General features: G+C 35.8%; 1 protein-coding gene across 1 annotated transcript; it reads right to left on the reverse strand.

The window, feature by feature from the left end:
• Positions 1-2430: 2430 nt before the first annotated feature.
• LOC126791043 (probable receptor-like serine/threonine-protein kinase At5g57670) lies at positions 2431-5791 on the reverse strand. The gene is made up of 7 exons (XM_050517438.1): positions 5347-5791; positions 5020-5274; positions 4753-4910; positions 4573-4652; positions 4357-4492; positions 4022-4171; positions 2431-2758 (listed from the first exon to the last, which is right to left on the reverse strand). Exons 1-7 carry the CDS (start codon positions 5558-5560, stop codon positions 2591-2593), a joined length of 1161 nt encoding a protein of 386 aa, XP_050373395.1. The 5' UTR covers positions 5561-5791; the 3' UTR covers positions 2431-2590.
• Between the last annotated feature and the right edge of the window lie 13850 nt (positions 5792-19641).

The raw sequence follows: 19641 nt of genomic DNA on the forward strand, positions 1-19641 counted from the left end.
ACTCAGTTGCGGACGTCACCGTCCGTACGGTGCGGATTCGGCGATTCAGTCCACCGGCGATGCACAACGATAGCGCCGACCAGCACAAATTGCACTCCCCTCCTCCCAGCGCTCATGTTTGTGCCGGCCGGAGCTGCAGTGCCGGCCTATGGCAGCCGGAATCTCAAAATCTCCGCACGGTGCTCAGAAACTTGAAATTTGGAGATTCCTGCCGGCACAGACAGGAGCGTCGGGAAGAGGGGAGTGCAGCTGTGCTGGTCGGCGTCGTCGTTGGTGTTCGCAACCGAGAAGCCCTATATATATATATATATAATGCTTGCAGAATATGTAACGAGATTATCTCTAAATTACTTTCTGAAGCCAATAATTAGAATGCTCCTTAGATGAAAAACTAATTAAACCGACTTTCTAGCTTTATGCGACTGTGGAAGGCTACTGTTCACCTAACACAATATTCATACATATGTCGAGTCCAAAACAAAGTCTTCATGTTCGTTCATCAACTACTACTTCGGTAGCTAAGCTCTGTTCAGAATATGCAACCTCATATATAGTATATAAATCTAACTTAGCTAACTAGTACAGAATCTCTGTCTCTATAATAATCGATTCTGGTTTTGTATAACAATATTAAGTTGCCAATTCAGCAAATCCATCATTGGACCACTGCTTGTTTAATTTACACCAACTCTCATTCTATTTTTGGTGGGATACCTGTCACCTGGTTTGCCAGAATTCGCTTACTTGGAGACATACGTACCCAAAATACACATATATACCTTGTATATTGTACCATACCAATTTCGAAAACGAACCAAAAAAGAAGTTATTAAATGATTGATGTGAGCAGTGAAGCTGCATGAAAATAATGCAGCAACGCAATTATTTTACAGATGATTAAACTGCTGGCTTGTATAATTATTTTACAGATATTGGTTCCTATCGATGACAGCTCTACTGGACCTTGTGGGTAGGGCTAAACACATACATTGCCTACTGGCATGACAGCAAGCATGCAGCAATTAAGTCTTATGTTGATGATTACTAAATTATTACAATATCGATCATGCCTGATTTAAGCGATTTCTAGTTCAACGGACTTCATCCTAAAGAAGTAAAGAGGAATCAAATATTACGTAGAATTACTTTGTCAGTCAAATATATTATCAATCATTTTAATGTCCTGCTTTTGCCGTCTTAAGACTGTTTAGAATTGACAATTTCTTAATCAAAAATTTATACAGTCAGTATGGGAGACTGATTCGTTTTGCCACCAACTACTCTTCCTGAACCTCTCCTTGTCATTTGGCATGCATAATTTCTATGTAAGATGCAAAATATTAATCTGAGAGAAACTTATTATTGTAATTAGAGCAATTAACATCGCACTTTCTTCATATTAAGTAAATGTATTCAGGATTAGAACGTTAATTAAGCACACATTACACTTAAACTAAGTCTCCGGTGTCAACTGATGAACTGATAGAGATTATGAACTAAATTGTTCAAAAGCCTCCCGCATTGTGACCACTTAGGCACTTACCAGATTATAACAAAAAATAATAATAAAACTTCTAGCAACTCCATGTATATTGATCTTTATCCATTTTCATCAGTTTAATCTTCCTTTCCCGAAGGGATAATTGACAACTTAAAACATGCCAGATGCAGATGTTTAGGTTGCATTGCTGGAGCTAAACTTGTAATTCTTATTTTATAACCCACAACATGGAAACGATCATGCATGAGTTCACGACACATGATCTTATCCAACTAATTAATAACATTGTTTACTTGTTATAAAGAAATAGGGTGCTAAGTGTCCATTTTATAGATCTATTTGAACTGTCATGTTTCCATGCATGATATGTGTCCTTGTTAATATGGTCGTATGTCATTACCTTGAGTCTAATTACATGAGGATTGCTAATCAGCAATCATACATGAGTCTTTGTTTCGATTCATTAATCATTATATTGTAAGTTTGTAACAATTACGTACACCAACTTCATAGACTAGCTTTTAATCAGAAACTAAAATGAACTAGCCTACAACGGCGCGGAACCAATCATTATTTCAATATCGATTAATATCATAGAATGATTCTGATTCTACTCATTCTAGTATAACCAAAATGAACTAATCAACCATTGCATAAAACTAAACTAGTTGGTTAAGTGTCAATTTTAGATCACATGTAGTAATCTAGTGTAGGTAGTGAGATGAAAAAAATCGGTTGATTATGGTGCAAACAGAACAACCAACTATGAGATAAAACATCTCCCCCCCCCCCCCCCCCCCCCCCCACCATATATATCACCTATCAGCCCAATTCAGTTTCACAATCTCATCAAAAGCAAGCAAAAATGTAGAATAAAGAAGAGGTAGAGTGACGTCCAGCGCCATGGAGTCAAATCACCAAGGCAATTTCACGTGAAGTGACTTTATATCCGACAACAGCTCTATATTTCTATATTAATGCCTTTATAATTTATATACATAAACTTGTGAAGTAAAAGTAACTGTACATATTGATTGATGAAAATTGAGGTTTAGGAAGTAACAAAGTTTCCCAAAAACCCTCCAGATACTACCGACTTCTAGTAGAAATGGAATCATGAGGTGAAACTGAGAAGGAACTGTCAAACTCGTATTCCAGATCCTCAAAACCCCAGAATTCATCATGCTCTTCTTCTTCCTCTGGCATCTCCCACCGCTCTTTGTCTACTTCACCTTCTAACTCCATAACCTCTAACACCTGCAAATGGTAGCAAATTTTCCATTAATGAATGTTGATTATAATTTCATTTCAACTACAATTCAAAAAGAACCAGCATTTGCATACCTAACTGCTTCATTTAGTATGTGCTCTAATTATTGTACTCTAAAGGAGTGCTCAAAAAGTAAGAAAAACCAAAGAACTATTTGCTATTGTTAAATCATAACAACCACAATAGCTAGTAGCCCTACAAAGCTCACTGATTAGAAACAGCATTAGCGAAATCACTGTCAGTATTAGCCAACTGTCAGTATTAGCGAAAAGGCCATTGCAGATTTAGCTAAATCACTGAATAGGAATAAGATAATGGTGAATTAAATGATGGACTATCTTTTCATTAATGTTTCTATTTTGTCTGTGAATGAGAAGAATTGTTCTGCTTTTTCGTGGTGCAAAATTTGCAACTATAAGCACTATGCAAACGAAAAAGACAACTGAAAATTGACATGGCTCATAGTCTCATACAGTGAGTTAAATTAGGACCCACTCACAATCATTTAAGTCTTGATCCTTTTTAATTGCGTGGGTGAAAGTTCTATGTTTTAGCACATATATTATGATTTGATGGAATGGAACCATTTGTTTTTGTATTTCTGTATTACAATTTGCATGGAAAATGAATGCACTGCCACCAACTCCCAGCAAAAACAAATTGCATAAAAGCAAACTAAATCCAAGTTTCTTCATTTCTGGTACATACAGGTAAAAAAATAAGAAGCAGAGTCATTACAGGCAAACCACCATATAAAATTTGGCAAACCACAACATCACTATCAATTGTACGCAGACTACTGTGTATATAGTTAGACTAAGACATTTAGGCAGTAATATGAATGGTTAAGTTTGTTGGCTGGTCAACTAAAAGATTACTATCTGCCTAATCAACATGACACACAAATATCTATAAATGATACGGTATTCTTCTTGGATTATGTATAGTTGATTGAAAAAGATTAAGGGCAATTATTCATCGTTATTGAATAAAATTCACCTGATATTGCCACTTGTTCACTGAAACTATATGATAAGGTTTATTAATATGTTAAATCATATAGAGACAACATGATACTTTATAATTAGATAATGGTTATAATACCATTTGAAACACATTTTACGGACCACGGTAGGGTTAATCACTAATAGGGACTTACTTAACACACCAATCTAATAAGTCATGCATACTTCTCTTAGAGACGTGATCCATAATGTAACGTTAGTACCAAGTGATAATTAAAACCGTACCTCGCTCATAGTAGGACGCCATGTCGGCGATGCTCGAATGCAGAGAGATCCTGCAAAGGCAAGTCTTTTCAGCTGTGTAACATCATAGACACCTCTGAGCCTTGGATCTACTAGCTGATCAATATCTCCCTGGTTTAATATTGGTTTTGCCTGTTGAAGATCGAATTGAAAATTGATTAGAACGACAACAAATGCATATAATCAAATCCCAATAATTAATCACCTAGTCTTAGTACTCTAGAAGAAACCCCACAAGTCAATTACTCTCTTCTGAAAAATGAGCAACTTGAAATAGACTAAATCAAATTACAAGTGTTCCACAAGATTGTCATTACCCAGCTATGTAAGCTTTGGTGACAGCCATCGACTGGTTTCCTGCCTGAGATGAGCTCTAATAAAATAACTCCAAAAGCAAAGACATCTGTTTTCTCATCCACAATTCCATGCATATAGTACTCAGGTGCCAAGTGCCTGCACAATTTAAAAAACATCAGTAACCATTTTGATTCAAATCTCTGGTTTAATTACAAATAGCTTGGAAGATTCATTACCCAAAGGTCCCTTCAATTGGAGCAATTGAGTGATGTGTCCACTGTGATGGAAGCCATTTTGCTAGTCCAAAATCAGATATCTGTGATATCCCAATGCCCAAACAAAAACCAAAATCATATTCAATGCAATTACAAACCTTTTTGAATCTAAGATGAATAAGCTATGACTAATGTGTGTACCTGTGGTTCAAAATCTACAGTCAATAGTATATTTGTGGACTTAATGTCCCTGTGAATTATCCTCCTCTGGCAGCCCTTGTGCAAGTAATGGAGGCCTCTTCCTGTCCCAATAGCTATTTTATACCTTGTTTTCCAATCCATAGGTGGCAAACTCTCATCTAAAACAATGATTTCCAAAGATTAATGGTGTGACACAAAAATAGTCAAAATGAATACCCAGAAACAAAACCAGAACTGAAAGACCCGAAATTGTTGCGAGATATCTACCATGGAGAAGAGAAGCAACAGAGCCTCTGGAGGAGAAATGGAAGATGAGATAAAGGCCATTGTCAATGCAACATCCCACAAGTGACAACACATTTGGATGGCAAACATGACCAATAGTTCCAATCTCATTCAAGAACTCCTTCTCTTTCCTTTCATCAGCCACAGTCTTTGTGATCCTCTTCACTGCAATTTCCTCATAACCTTTAAGAACTCCTCTATACACCTCTGCGTATCCTCCTTTCCCAACCAGATTCTCTGAAACCCAAAACACTATATGAGAATTTCAATCACCCAACCAAAACACAGAAAGGAGAAGCAGAGACAAACCTGAGCTGAAACCATTGGTGGCATCTGAAATCTCTTCAAAGGAGAAGCATTTCCATGAGGGTCTTGGAGAAAGCTCTATAGCTTCAACATTCTTGAGGCTTTCATTGCTCTCTTCAACATCACAGCAAACACTCGGTGGGCTCACAACTTCTTCCAAGCTTCTTCTTTTGAGTGAGAAGAGCCTCTTCAGGCTGTTTGTCCTAATGTATTTCATTTCCGGGTTCAAAAATATCCAAGCTTGAAACTAAGAAACAAAATCTAAAGAAACAACAGAAGTACTAGAACAGACAACAAAACTGAACCCAGGTTCTATCTCTTTTCTTTCTCCCTGTCTCAAATTGAAGAGGGGGTTAAAGGATGTCTGTACTTCCTTTATATTTGGTTCTACAGAGTGGGACTTGGGAGGAATGATGGTTCTGCATGCATTGGATAAATACTCAGAGAGAGAGAGAGAGAGAGAGATGACAAGAAGGGTCTCTGCTAAAGTGGGTTAAAAAGGGTTTTGTCCAAAGATGAACAGAGAAGAAAATGGCGTTTTTATGGTAATGAGGCAGGAGCCTCTGCCTTGAAATCTTCCATTTATGCTTTCATTGAAACCTTGAAGGGTGAATATAAAACGGTCATGGAAATTTGGATTTGACTTTATTTAGTTACTCAAAATTTTTATTTGAGTTTTGATCTTTAGCTAATTGGCATTGATGGTTAAAGACAATTTAAAGCGGCATGAAAAAAAATTGGAGCATCTCCAACATATTATGTATTTTAGAGAAAAATGAAAATTTAGAGAAAAAATATCAATTTTCAATTTCAACAGTTTTTTCATCTCATCCTCTAAACTAAAGAACTTGATGAAATAGAAGAGTTGATTCTCTAAATTTACAGCATTTGCCAAAAATTTGCATAATTAAATATTAAATGATTACACTTTTTCAACAACTCAACTTTAGATTACAATATGAAATTATGAAATATATTATAATTATGATAAATGAGAAAATATAATATTTAATTGAAGTAATAAATGTAAAAATCTGTAAAATAAAGAAGATGTTGAAGTTGGAACATAAATTTTTTAGATATTTAAAAAAAATTTCTCCATTTTAAAAAAATATAGAGAAACTGTTTAAAATACTCTTAGGCTCCTCTGCGGTTTGGAAAGATGATTAAGTCTAGTTAGGCTCAGTCCAGCTCGCTGGGATGGTCCCCTTATGACTAGTTCATGGCTGTATAGAGAGACCTGGCAGATAGCTACACATGGCTCGCAACACACGACGTGACTCCATAAGAACTTGTAATAAATAGGAAGTTCAGTTAATATGATAAATTTTTCATTGATCACATACTTTTTTGAAAGATTGATCACATTCTTTGATTTGTGAAGTCTCAAATCGTGAGAAGAAGTCAAGAACCAAAATAATCTTGTGATTTTCTTGCTTTTTTGGAGCAAAATGTTCAAAACCAGCCGGTTAGTTTGATTTATTATCGTGTTTAACATCTTTTTCACTATTAAATTAGAAGTTTTTACCCTCAAAATCTCTAACGAGTTATTTAGTTTTTCGTAGTTCAAACTCACAACTCTTACTTAACAAGATAATACTATTTGACTAGACCAAATCGTGCATTGCTCCTTATGTCATTAGAAAAAAAAACAATACAATATTACTAAACAAACAAAGCTATTATTTAAAATGATACATAAAGTTTTCTCGGTTTTTAATTCAAAATATGCACACACAACATAAATTTAACCAAAATTTGGATCAATAATTTAATAGTGTATGATGAAATGAGAAACTACGAGCATCCCTCCCAAAATCCTTAAAAATGAATTTATTGTTGGTACATTAGGGGTCTTAGACTACAAAAATTATGACCCTTTACATTGTGAAGAGCATTTTGGCCCTTCTCCATATTAAACTGACCCCTTTTCCAAGAAGAACATAATGGTTCCATCGAAATGTTCTTTTCGTAGAGTAAGAGGCCACCGGAAAGTTGGAGTTACAAACTATCTTTTTTTTTTCCTGACCAAGAAGGGTCTCCGTTGGACATTATGTTGGTTAAAAGATAGGGATGCTTTAATTTATTTCAAAATGAGTGGCTCAATCTTTGGGTATATAAAGAATAAAGATGGTTCCCGAAACATGACATGCAATATTATACGTTGTTTTCTAGACATGCATGCGTAGCATTAGAAATTCAGAAGCTATGTGTGAAAAAAAACTCAAAGAGAAGCAATCACTTTGCTTTGAATTAAGTTTCAAAAACTAATAATTTAAATAGGGGCTTCTTATAAAAAAGTCAATTTTCACCGATGAAATTAGAAAAAAATCATGTAAATTTTCAAAATTATATAAAAGTCAGGATCTTAAATTCTTAAAGCGTTGTCACTACAGTTCTTACTATTTACAAGAATGCCACCACAACATCACCCATCGACCACACCATCGTCACTTCGTCTCTCTCTCTTTGAATTCAATCCATGGAAGACCACCGCCACCCTACACCTCTCGGCCTCCAGTTCCAACTAGACATCACCATCCAGTGGCAAAACCATCGTCTTCCTCTATGTTTCCCAGATCTCCTCTCCCTTCGGTTCCAACTCTAATGATATTTGAATCGGTGGATGATATTTGAGTTGCGTGGGTAGACCAAGGCAATGCTGATTATTTTTGTATGGAAGAGTGATGCCTGATGATTATTGTTGTAGGGAAATTTACTGGTTGATGGTGTATTTGGTGGCGAAGACAACCAACACTTAACAAGGCTTGAAATTTTGGAGGAACTTAAGTCCCTCTTGAATTTATTAACATTGTGTTGGCATTTTTTGAAGAAGCTGTTTCCTTTATTTTTAGAAGAGATTGGTTATTCCGAAGAGAATGTTCTTCTTCAGGAACCCAAAGCAGGAGTAAATCTTGTTCCAATACCAAAGCAGTAGGTGTGACAGTGTCTGTGATAGCGTTTGTGGCAGCATCTGTGACATGCCGAGAGGAACATTCCGAAATATGTGAAATTTTGTTAAAATTCAAATGAGATTGGTATGACAGTGGGTGTGACCGTTAGTGTAAATAGATAGTGTACAGCTTCTGTGACAGTTGGTGTGATTGGTGGTGTGACAGTTAGTGTAATAGGTAGTGTGATAGTGGTTGTGACAAGTAGTGTGACAGAGGTTGTGGCAGTGGTGTAAATAGATAGTGTGATAGCGGTTGTGACAGGAACAGTGTATGTGACAGCGTCTGTGATAGTGCCTCTGACAGCGTCTGTGACAGCGTCTGTGACAGTGTCTGTGACAGGAGCTGTGAAATGCCGAGAGGAAATGTGGAAATATATGAAATTTTGTTAAAATTCAAATGAAATTGGTATAAATATGCTCAGAATGAAGAAAATAGCAGGAATTAGGGAACCTTGAGCTTCGGTTTCGCCGAAATTGCTTAAAGCACCGCCATTGATGGCAGCAACCCTTTGTGATGGTTGTTGCGGCTTGTACGGTTGGTCAATTTAGAGTGGGTAGTATATCAAATGAAAGAGGGGAGTGAGATCTTTCTAACGGTACCAATTTCGTCAAAATCTATCGCCGGACGAGAAAGTTATGGCCGGAATTGGAAAAATAATGTGAAAAAGAAGAAAAAGAGCAAGAAAAGGCAAAATAGTGCATAAAAAATTGTTAAAGTGACTTTTTTCTAATTTTGTTGACATTTTTATAATTTCCACTTAAATGTAATGACTTTTTTCTAATATAAGTTAGGGTATGATACCTTTTTATAATTTGCCCTTTAAATAATACAAGAACATCACATACCCAATCTTATTTTTCAAAATAATTGGACATTTCTTGAAAAATAGTGGGAGATAGTGGGTGGTTACAGAATGTGGAAGTTATCAGAAAAAAAATTCTTTTTTTTCTGTTTTTATTTTTTAATTTTACATTTTTATCCCTAAATTATTTTGATTGATTTCAAATTAGTATGCGATGTAGGAACCTATACGTATTTTCATATGTTTTTTGGTTGACAAACTCTATTTTGATTATAATAGTATAGATTATAATGACAAAGAATTCATAAATCCAGAAAATAAAAGAGTAGTCAACTAGTCATCTTCCTATTTTTCTCTCAAGGATTTCTCTCCTATTTCATATAATTTGGTTGACTGCTTAGCACCCTCCTAGCCTCCTTCCTTTTCCAATCATGTATGACGAAGTATCCAAGCATTTTGTCACTGCCTTGGCCATCCGAGATGATGACTGCATGGAATTCCTTCACGTTTGCCGCTAACGCGGCAGCTCTCTCTTCTAACTTGTTCATCGTTAGTTTCACATTCTCAATCAACTAAGGCAATCAATACGACAAATAGAGAAAATCATATATATCATGCAAAATTATTAAAATGCACCCCAAATTTGGTTGAAAATTGTCAATTTGCACTCCGAACTTGCATTTGAGTCAATTTATCTTAAACTTAGTAAAAATTACTGATGCACATATCCGTTAAAGTTTACTGTTTAAATCCAATTTTAAATCACATGTCATGCACATGAGGGGTAATGTTATCATTTTCTATTTATATTTTTTCTTAAAAATAAATAAAAATATTCTTTAAAAAGAGGAATATTTGTTTAATCAAATTATTTATTTACATCTTTTTTCTACATACTTAACCCTACTTCGAATTATATATTCAACATACCCACCCATTCAAATATAGTGTGTTGTGTGTGTGTATATATATATATATATATATATATTTTTTTTTTCTATGTACACATTTTTTTTTAATTTTCTATGTATTTATTTATATTTTTGTAATATCTTTTTACATACCATATCACGTAAAATAATAAATATATAAATCAATAATACGTTTCGAAAAAAAATAAAAAAAACATAGTAAATATTATTAACATAGTGTTCCTCTTCAGTAATTTTATTAATTTATTTCATTATTAAATATGAATAAATATATAAAATCAATATTTCTCCTCAAATATATGACATGTGACTTAAAATTGGATGAAAAACATTAAGTTTAACGGATATGGTGTAAACCAGCAATTTTTACCAAATTTAGGAGATAAATTAACTCAAATGCAAGTTTGGGGTGTAAACTGACAATTATGGCCAAGTTTAGAGTGTAAATCACTAAATTGGCATTTTTGCCTATATATCAACATATATGATAGTTTGCAATGAGAGTGATTAAAATGTATAACTGTATTTTTAGGGTTATTTTAGTAATCAATTAGAAATTGGTTCAATTCCTAATTTCTAATTCCATAAGGTAAGTAAATACTTTATGGAATTAAAAATTCTCTACTAATTTTATTCCGTCACTTATTCTTTTAACCATCTATACATGATGAAATTCATTCCGAGTAAATAAACATGCACATAAGGTGGTGAAAGAAGGGGAGGAGAATTTGGGTCCCTGTCAAGCTAAAAAGAGGAAATGTGGTACTGCCAAACATGCTCTTGGAATATTTTGCTTGAGGCTAGCCATATTTTGGTTTTTAACCAAATCAACTTAAAAGCCATTTTAGTTAGTCAATCAAGAAATACGTCTACATATGTTCTCTCTATTTTAGTTTCATTTGAATTTAAGGTTCATTGCATGACTAAGAAATATTTAAATGTATCTATAAATGACATATAATTTTCTCTAGAAGGAATGTTTTTAATTTAAATGTCTTTACTTTGAGCTATCTCACTTAGGCCTACTTTGGTATAGCTTCACTTAAAAAAAAATCAGTTTTTTTTTACAGAATTTATAGGTCATTCACAGCAGCTTTTAGAAGCAACCCAAATGTTGCTTTTAGAAGCTGCTTTCATTGAAAACTCAATAAATGTTAATATTTTTCTGTAAATTCTCAAATAACTCTCTTATCTATAATCATTTTTAATATGTTAAAACAAATCATGTCTTTTTTTATTGTTTACCATATCTACAACAATTTTGTTTAAAATTTACCAAAAATTTATTTATCGACAACACTTATAAAAATAATATTTATCAAACACAACTTGTTTTAGTTCAAAGTTGATTTTTTACAGTACAATAAAAGCAGATTTTTTTTCAAAAATTGCAGCAATACCAAACTAGCCCTTAACAAATTTCAAGTAAAATTATAATAGAGAGTCTTGTACAACCAATATTTTTCGTAAAAAACTAAAACATGTTGTCTAAATAGTTAAAAAAGTTATAATAAAGAGTTTGATGTAATAACCCTAAAATTTCAAACAATATTAGTTTGATTTGAATTCTATAAAATTGCGAATTTTAATTAGAATGAATGTGATTGGTTGCGACGTTATGAAGAGAGTAACGGATACGTTTAATTAGAAAAACGTTACGTTTCCGCAATTTATATATCGACTTTTATTCCGTCGCTCGGTTGTGAAAACTTTCTTCACGAAAGTTGTAGAGCTCGTCGATACGAGTTCGTGAGTATGTGACACGTTCTAATCGGATGTCGGACGTAGAGGTTATTAACGTCGGAAGTTAGTTTCCGATTTTGGAAACTAGTATATAAAGGGATTTTTAGCAGTTAGGGTTTCCAAAATTGGAAACTCTCTCTCTCTCTCTCCTCACTCTCTCCGCCTCCCTCTCTTCTCTCCCCCGAAAACTCTCTCCTCACCTCAGAAAAATCGCCTCCATGCGATCTGCCTCCCTAGGCCGCCGTGACGTGCACCGCCCAGCCCTTCGACGTCGCAAGGACCTCTGCAGCCACCCTCGAGCCTGCCAGCTCGTCATTCGCCTCCGTGAGGACCCCCGACGTCGCCACAGTCTCTGCAAGTCGCAGCGCCGATCCTCCTTGCCACCACCGTGTTCAAGGCGAGCTGTCCATCGTCGAATTGAGGTGAGGGTTAGCTTAATTAGGTTGTTGTGATGTTTGGGTGTGATTTTTGTGGTTGTTGATTCGTGTTGGAGGAGATGGGAGGAGGAGGATTTTGGGGGAGATGCCGCCGCCTTAGGCGGCGCGTGTGAGCGTGTGGAGGGGCTAGGCACGGCATGAGGCCGTGGGAAGGAAGAGGGAATGAAAACAAAGGTTTTGGGGACGGCGGTGTCGTGACACGCACCGTGGTTAGCGTCGGCGCGTGTGCCCCACGCGCGGCCCGCCGGAGGTGGCGCGTGCATCCCACGCGCCGCCACGTGCGGCGGCGTGAACAGTGTTTCCGGAAGGGTAATTTTGTAATTTATTTACGTACGGTAAATGTAAATGTAAATTTTATTTACGTACGATAAATGTAAATTTTATTTACGTATGGTAATTGTAAATGTAAATTACTTTTAGTAAAGGTAAAAGTAATTTTGGAAGGGTAATTCGGTAATTATTATTTACTGAGACAATACGTACATTTGAATAGTATTTATACGTACAGAAATACGCAAACAGTATGTACTCGTACAGAGATACGTATTGGATGTGTATTTGTACAGTAATACACAATTAGTAAATACGTGAACAGTGAATAGTAACAGTAAACAGTAAATTCGTAAAACCGAAAATTGCTGAACAGTAACCGATTATTACTGTTTCGGCATTTAAAGGTTTACGAAACGTTTCTAAATTCTTTTCTTATCTTTTCAAGGTGATCGATAAATCAAGGAAAAGAATTATCTTCGGAAATTGTGCATTTAAATGATTTCGATTTTATTGAAATTATTTAGTGTTTAACGACTTTGAAATTTTCAGTTTTTTTAAGCTTAAAATTTTAGGGTCGTTACATTTGATAAAGATGCTCTTATATGAGAAACATCTCTTATGTGATTTTTTTATACATATTTCTCAATTAAATTTTTCAGCAACAGAGCCTCCATCCTTCTCGGAGTGAGCAGTCAAACCTAGGGTTTTGAGGTTGGCGGCGATGTTCCATTAGCAGTGGAACGACTATCGTGGAGATTTGAAGAAGAGTGTCTGCTCGACGGCGATGAGATCTCAATCGAGTCTTGGTCTCTACAATCAGTGCTTCGATTCAATTGGATTTGGTCAGTATGTGGTCAGATCTGCCAAAACCCAGCTAAGGGTTTGCAACAGCTAGAATCCAGTTGGTGAAGGAAGAGCAGCGACAGAGCTTAGGTCGCGCCTCTTTGGATTTACACGAATAGGGGAGTGGCGACATAATCTTGGTGGTGATGAATAAGTTGTAGGTCGCCTTCCTGACGCGGTGAAGCTAGTGCAGTCGCCACTCGAAGCCGGTATGCTTTGGTCGATGTTGGTTGGCTTAGGCTTGGTCCTGAGGGCTTGGGCTTAGGTCAGCCGATCAATGATAAAATGTCTATGTTTGTAGTATCTAAACGACTAAACCCTTATATTTTGGCTTGTTATATTCCTTAATATGTTAGTTTTAACTTTCTTTTATTTTTTACGATTAAAGAAGATCGAGAAATACAAATGGAGCTAAAGAAGGAAGGAGAAACATAAATGCTAAAAAAAGTAGAATTCGTGTTGTGACAAGGAAAACTGTGAAGGTTCAAATCATTAAAGTAAAAAAGAAGTCTTATAAGGACTAAGAAACCTCATCATATGTCGAATCCTAGAAGGAAAATATGAAGGAGGAATAAGATATGCAAGGAAAGTCATATCCTATAAGAATCAGGAATCTGCCAATGCACGTTATCCAATTTCAACGGACTGCTATAGACATCTCACATTGAACTAGAAAACGTGTCATATGGATGGAAATCTCTGTGAGTCTAGTTTTCGTAGGATTTAAAATCACATTAATATACAATGTCTAGAGGAAGTTATGACGTAAATCGTTGCACGAATATCAGTTATGTCGATTTCAGAAATCCTTAAGGAAATAGACTTTGTGTTCAATAGAAGAACTTTTGGATATTCCTTGTATATTATCTTCGAATTATGTGTGAAAAAGAAGGAAAATATGAGGAGATATATCAAAATTGAAAATCCTAAAGATTAGATACATGCATAAGGAGTTCAAAAAGAAGACTAAATGCATTCAAGGTTTTGCTAACTTGTTCTCCACATAAAGGAAACTTTCTCATTGGTTGGAGGATATTTTGGCATCCAAATCAGACCCTATACTGCAGTTGCCATGCTCTATATATAGAGGAGAGTTGTGCATTCAGAAATCATTAATCAAACCCTAGAATAAGTCCATACATGTCGTTCACCTCCCTCTCCTTAGTTTTGATATTCTCATATGCGCAATCTTGAAGTTCACAGAAATGATACTCACCCTTCCTCACCTTCATAAAAAATCCATCCATTCTTGTTGAGATATGACAACCCTTCCTAGCATTGTAATCATTTCACTTCTATCTATGTATTTCGGTTTTCTTGCTTGTATGATACTTAGGTTATATATTCAGTTGGGCAGTACGCTTCCCTTTGAAAGTTCTCTTTGTGTTTCATTGGAAGTTTCGTATTCTATGTGTGACTGAGTTTATGTTTTGATAAGTAGTTTATAATCATGAAATAGAGATGAGGAGTTAACTGACTTTGATCAAATTCTTACATGTGTTTAGGATTCAGGTTATGATTTCGTGCGTATTATATCTCTCATGTGTTCATCTTAGTTGGGTGCAAACAATTAGGGTTTTCATACGATTGCATTTATAATTGTGAGTAGGGGTGAGCATAAAAAACGGAAATCCCGATCCCGTCCAATTTCATAATGGTGGGATGGGACGTGGGACTAATAATTTATATCCCGCTTCGTCCCGTCTCGTCCCACCTTTAATGAAAACTTAAAAATTCTTATATATTTGTATCAAAATGAAACTAATTTATGTTCTTACTAACTTCAAAATTATATAAACTCAAATAATATTGGTAAATTATAATATTTTGAACATAATATGCATTTTTTTGTTAAAATTTCATTATTGAATGTTACTTTGTTATGAAAAAGTAAAAACATAGGTTTTTATTTAACTTCATAGGAATGTGGGATTTGTCCCGTCACGTCCCAACCGGGATTAATCCCGAGTGAGATGCATTTTTAAAAACCCTCGTCCCGTCCCGATTCAAAAGAGTGGGATGGGACGTGGGATGAGCCCCGTCCCGTCCCATCCCGTCCCGTGCCCACCCCTAATTGTGAGTACTTGCTCAATGCTTGTGATTAGAAGTGCATACTGATTAGGATGCTAAGTTATGTAAGTATAAAGTAGATCATAACGAGTCATAGCAAACTTGAAGGAGGTTCCACTTGCAAGCATGACTTAGGAATGCCAAACTTTCATAGTTCTTAAAGCATTGAGACGTGGCCAAAAGTGATTCCTACTTATTCTTACTATATTGATATAGGATTTTTAAATTGAGACGTGAGATGCCATGCGTGTTCCGTATCGATCATCAGCTAAACATGGGCCATGATATTCTTTGGTATTTTCCAAGTCTAGTACAAGCCTAGTAGTCTAATTGGTATTCTGAGTTGCTTATATGTGTTCTCTTGTGCCACAATTGCATGTTTTTGATAAGTGAGGCGAGATTATTTTAGTATGTATTTGGTTTGCCCTACGGCAAGCTGAATTAGCTTGTAATGAGCTATGAATGCCTGAATAAAAATTTGGTTGTTCACCCGCCAATTTTTTATTCATAGGTGTTGTATAGTCTCTTGCCTTGAGACTTGAGTCACTAAGTTCTATTGAATGAACATTACTTTTAAAAAAGAATTAATTTCAGTTTATCTTCCTAAATTTTGCACCCAAAATTAGTTCACCCTCTAAACTTTTAAAAGACATCAAAGAATGACAAAATTAAGACTTCTTGGTTAAAATCTGATAAAAACTATTAAAATAAGGCTTCAAATTATAAATGTAAGACTAAAATAAATTTTCCAATAATTTTACAATAACACTAAAGCTTAAAAATTAGTTTTCATAGCATAATTATCAATATAATCCATATAAAAATCTAAATTTTGTCATCTTTGATTAAAATAAAAGTTTAAAGGGTGAATTGATTTTAGATGTAAAGTTTAAGGGGGTAAATTGAAATTAATTCTCTAAAAAACATACATATTTCTTGCTTTGTGTGCACTCTTTGTGCCTTGTCTGCACTAGGTAGACGACGAGTTTCTTGCTTTGTCAAATGGTCGTTGCCGCCTAGTGGCAGGATGAGACTAAGGGTCGTCGGATTGATCGTCCAACGACAACATAGTTGGAGAGCTGCTGTATTGGATATTAGGATATGTAACTGTTGCTTCATTGTTGTTAGGGTCTCATATCTATCGTCCTCTCTATTATGTCACCGCTTTTTCAAAGCAAATAGAGTCGTCATTAGTGTAATACTCTTTGCTAGTTGGTGCTTTCTTGGGTACTTGTTTGTAGAGATCTTTGATATTATGTCAGGTCTTTGTAATTAAGGATTTAGGATTCACGTCCCCCCTTGTATTCGACAGTTTCATTAATGAAGGCTTAAAGGAGGCCGCACTAGCCCTCCCATACAAAAAAAAACACCCAAGAATTCCCAAAATATTTAAGGTAACCTTAATCACTTAATGTCAATAAAAAATAAGAAAAATGTAACCAAAAAAATAATAATAAGAAAAAAGAGTAGCCTTAGAATGTCTGTGCAAGCTGAACTAAAAATGTGATGGTCATGGCCTCAGTGATCAGTTTTGAGATAGATAGGGATGTGTTCCCGCCAACCAAGAAATACGTGTTGGTACCCTTTTTCACCATATTATCTTGCAATGTTTCTTTCTTCAATGAATTGAAAGTGACGCTTCACTATACGCTTTCACGATCTGCAGTAATTTTACTGTTGCTTCATTAAAAAACAACAGGAACATGCCGTTTCCAAATTAATCGATTTTCAGAAACTCAGAAAGAACAGCGCAGCAGCGAGAGAGAGAGAGAGAGAGAGAGAGAGAGAGAGAGAGAGAGAGAGTAGTAGTAGTAGTAGTAGCAACATGAAGTGAGCTTTCAGTTTGCTGCTCCCACATCGAAGATGGTCATGGCCTCATTGGCATGGGTCACTCGATCGTCCCCAGAGTAATTGGTATTAATTTGTAGTGTGCAAGTGTGCATGGGAGGGAGGGTACGTCGACGTTTAAGCAGTCCCCAGCTGCTTTTCCGGTTCTCGGTATAGTGCGCATGCAACTCTTCAATTACTTCAAGGCTTCAACTGTGACTTCACTGACTTGTTAAGTTGCTTTCCATCTTCATCTTCACGTGAACTTCTCTTGGCTACATTTGATTAACCCTAAAAATCGGGATGGAGATATTTCATCGTTTTTAATGTTACAACACGAGCGAGTTTTTATATATGAAATTCAGGACACTAAAACGAAAATTGCGGTCAAAGAAGTGCTACAGAAATTATCTTCTCAATCGGAATACCACCCGTATCACACTTTATGTGTCTGTGTTGGCTGCGCGCTACATAAAGTGAGATACACTAATACTAAAAAAAGGTATACATTATACAAATCAAAACGTTATTTCGACAATCATAGTCTAACGATGTACGTTTGTCAAACGGCAAAACTGATTAGGCATATGATCTAAAATTTGGTTGCTGTCTTTGATTTTGTGACTATTATATGTGTTCAGGCAGCTCAGTCTCAAACAAGAGCAATGTCCTTACAAATGAACTAGCTAAGAGCCTAAGAGCAGTGGTAAGTCACTTTATAACAGATGAGCTTGATTTTATACCTATAGTCTATAGCAATATCCAAGCAGACTCCAATTGAGTACAAGTCGGGAAAGTAGTTCACTGACCTTAGGCATCGTATTGAATACTTCTTAACTATTTACGGACATCATCCATGATCCATGATTCAACTCAGTATATATATATATACATATATAGTTGTCATGTAATCTCTTATTGATATCTATCTACTTGAAGGAAAATACATAGAATTGGAATTTTCTCTGGTGATCCTTAATAGAGGGCTAGTACAACAGATACCATTTACAGTTTGGTGGCTTGGACCTAACTTCAACTAAAGTCAAAACTACCAATAACTACCCCTGTCAATGCAATGTCTGAAACAAGTTGTGCCGATTCTTTTATCAACTTAGCTAAAAGGAGAAAAGAATAATCATAAATGGAAGGAAGAAGAAGCAAAACAGAATGATTGGTTATATCTATTTCCAGTAAAGTTGATGTACTATCTTTTTTGTATTGATATGGGCGTTATGGGTACCAAATTACCTACCACACCGTATCAAATATGTATATGGAGTTACTATCACAATTCGAGGCTTCGAGCTTCATCTTCAAACAACATCTCGAGAAAAGCCGACTCTATTGTTGACACTTGACGCCCTCTCGTGGCATGCTAGGCTATTTTACTATTCGTTGGACTTGTTGGTTAATATGTTTGTAGCAGACAAACTAGCCTCTTTAGGGTTCCATTAGTGGTTTGGCTTAAGAGCAACCGTTCCCCCCTACCTCAAAAACGACAAAAAGAACAAGAGTTGCATCTTTAGGTTTTAGTTCTCCTACTCCTAGCAATGGTTTATGGTTTCACTTTCATTCTCATTGTAGGTTCCTAGAGTTCCATTCAGATGAGTGGGAAGAGTAGTTTTCCGTTATAAATTTTGCTTTTCTTTCAGAATAAAGAAAAAAATACTTGATTTTTGAAGGGGGGAAACCCCGGCTTGTCGACTAAAGTCTATTAATATAATGTTTAATTGCCATCATGTGTGATTAATTCCCGTGGGTATTAATGTCATCCTCAAGCAATGGTAAGGGCTGAAGACATTTCATTTTCTTATTTCGGTAGCATAGTAAAAACTATTGTGATCGATCGAAAATACTCATAAGAAAGAGAAAATATTAAGTATACAAAGAGATAATGAGTATTGAGGTTAGCTAGTTGAAATAAACGTACCCTAGCATAAAGAGAGCAACAAAGAGGGTTCTCTCTTGATCGACCAGCCCCTCTGCAAATTTCTCTCCCATCGGACGAGTGGTGTCACTTGGTAATTATGTCTGACTTGGACTAAAATTGTGTTTGGGGTTTTTGGTATTGGCGTGAGCATGGCGGTTTTGGGCGTGCATAACTGTGGTGGTTTGGTTAAGACATGATACACGGTCCAACCTGCCAACCCGCTAAAGCGTTTGTGCACAATTTGTGTAGAAATTATACAAAATCGTGCAACTAGCCGATTATGTGTTCCGTTACTAAGCATGAGTTCTCAATTTTCTAGTCCATTACTATAGTCCGTTATAAGAAGCTGATTTTTTCCCCGGCCCATCCCACGATGGAACAAAAGGCAAATCCTGACCCGGATCCGGATCCGAACTGGAAATAATTGAAATATCATTACGCTTCATCGAAATTACTCAGAATTTCCTCTTCTTTACTCTGCTCTCTC

Source organism: Argentina anserina, chromosome 4 (genome assembly GCF_933775445.1).
Source record: "Argentina anserina chromosome 4, drPotAnse1.1, whole genome shotgun sequence".
Classification (NCBI taxonomy): domain Eukaryota; kingdom Viridiplantae; phylum Streptophyta; class Magnoliopsida; order Rosales; family Rosaceae; genus Argentina; species Argentina anserina.

What these genes read in the sequence shown, in the direction of transcription:
- LOC126791043 (XM_050517438.1), bottom strand. Translation starts at nt 5,560, where the DNA reads ATGAAATACATTAGGACAAACAGCCTGAAGAGGCTCTTCTCACTCAAA. An exon ending in TGTTGCTTCTCTTCTCCATG is followed by an intron (nt 4,911 to 5,019) that starts GTAGATATCTCG and finishes TCATTGTTTTAG; the next exon opens with ATGAGAGTTTGCCACCTATG. An exon ending in GGCGTCCTACTATGAGCGAG is followed by an intron (nt 2,759 to 4,021) that starts GTACGGTTTTAA and finishes TACCATTTGCAG; the next exon opens with GTGTTAGAGGTTATGGAGTT.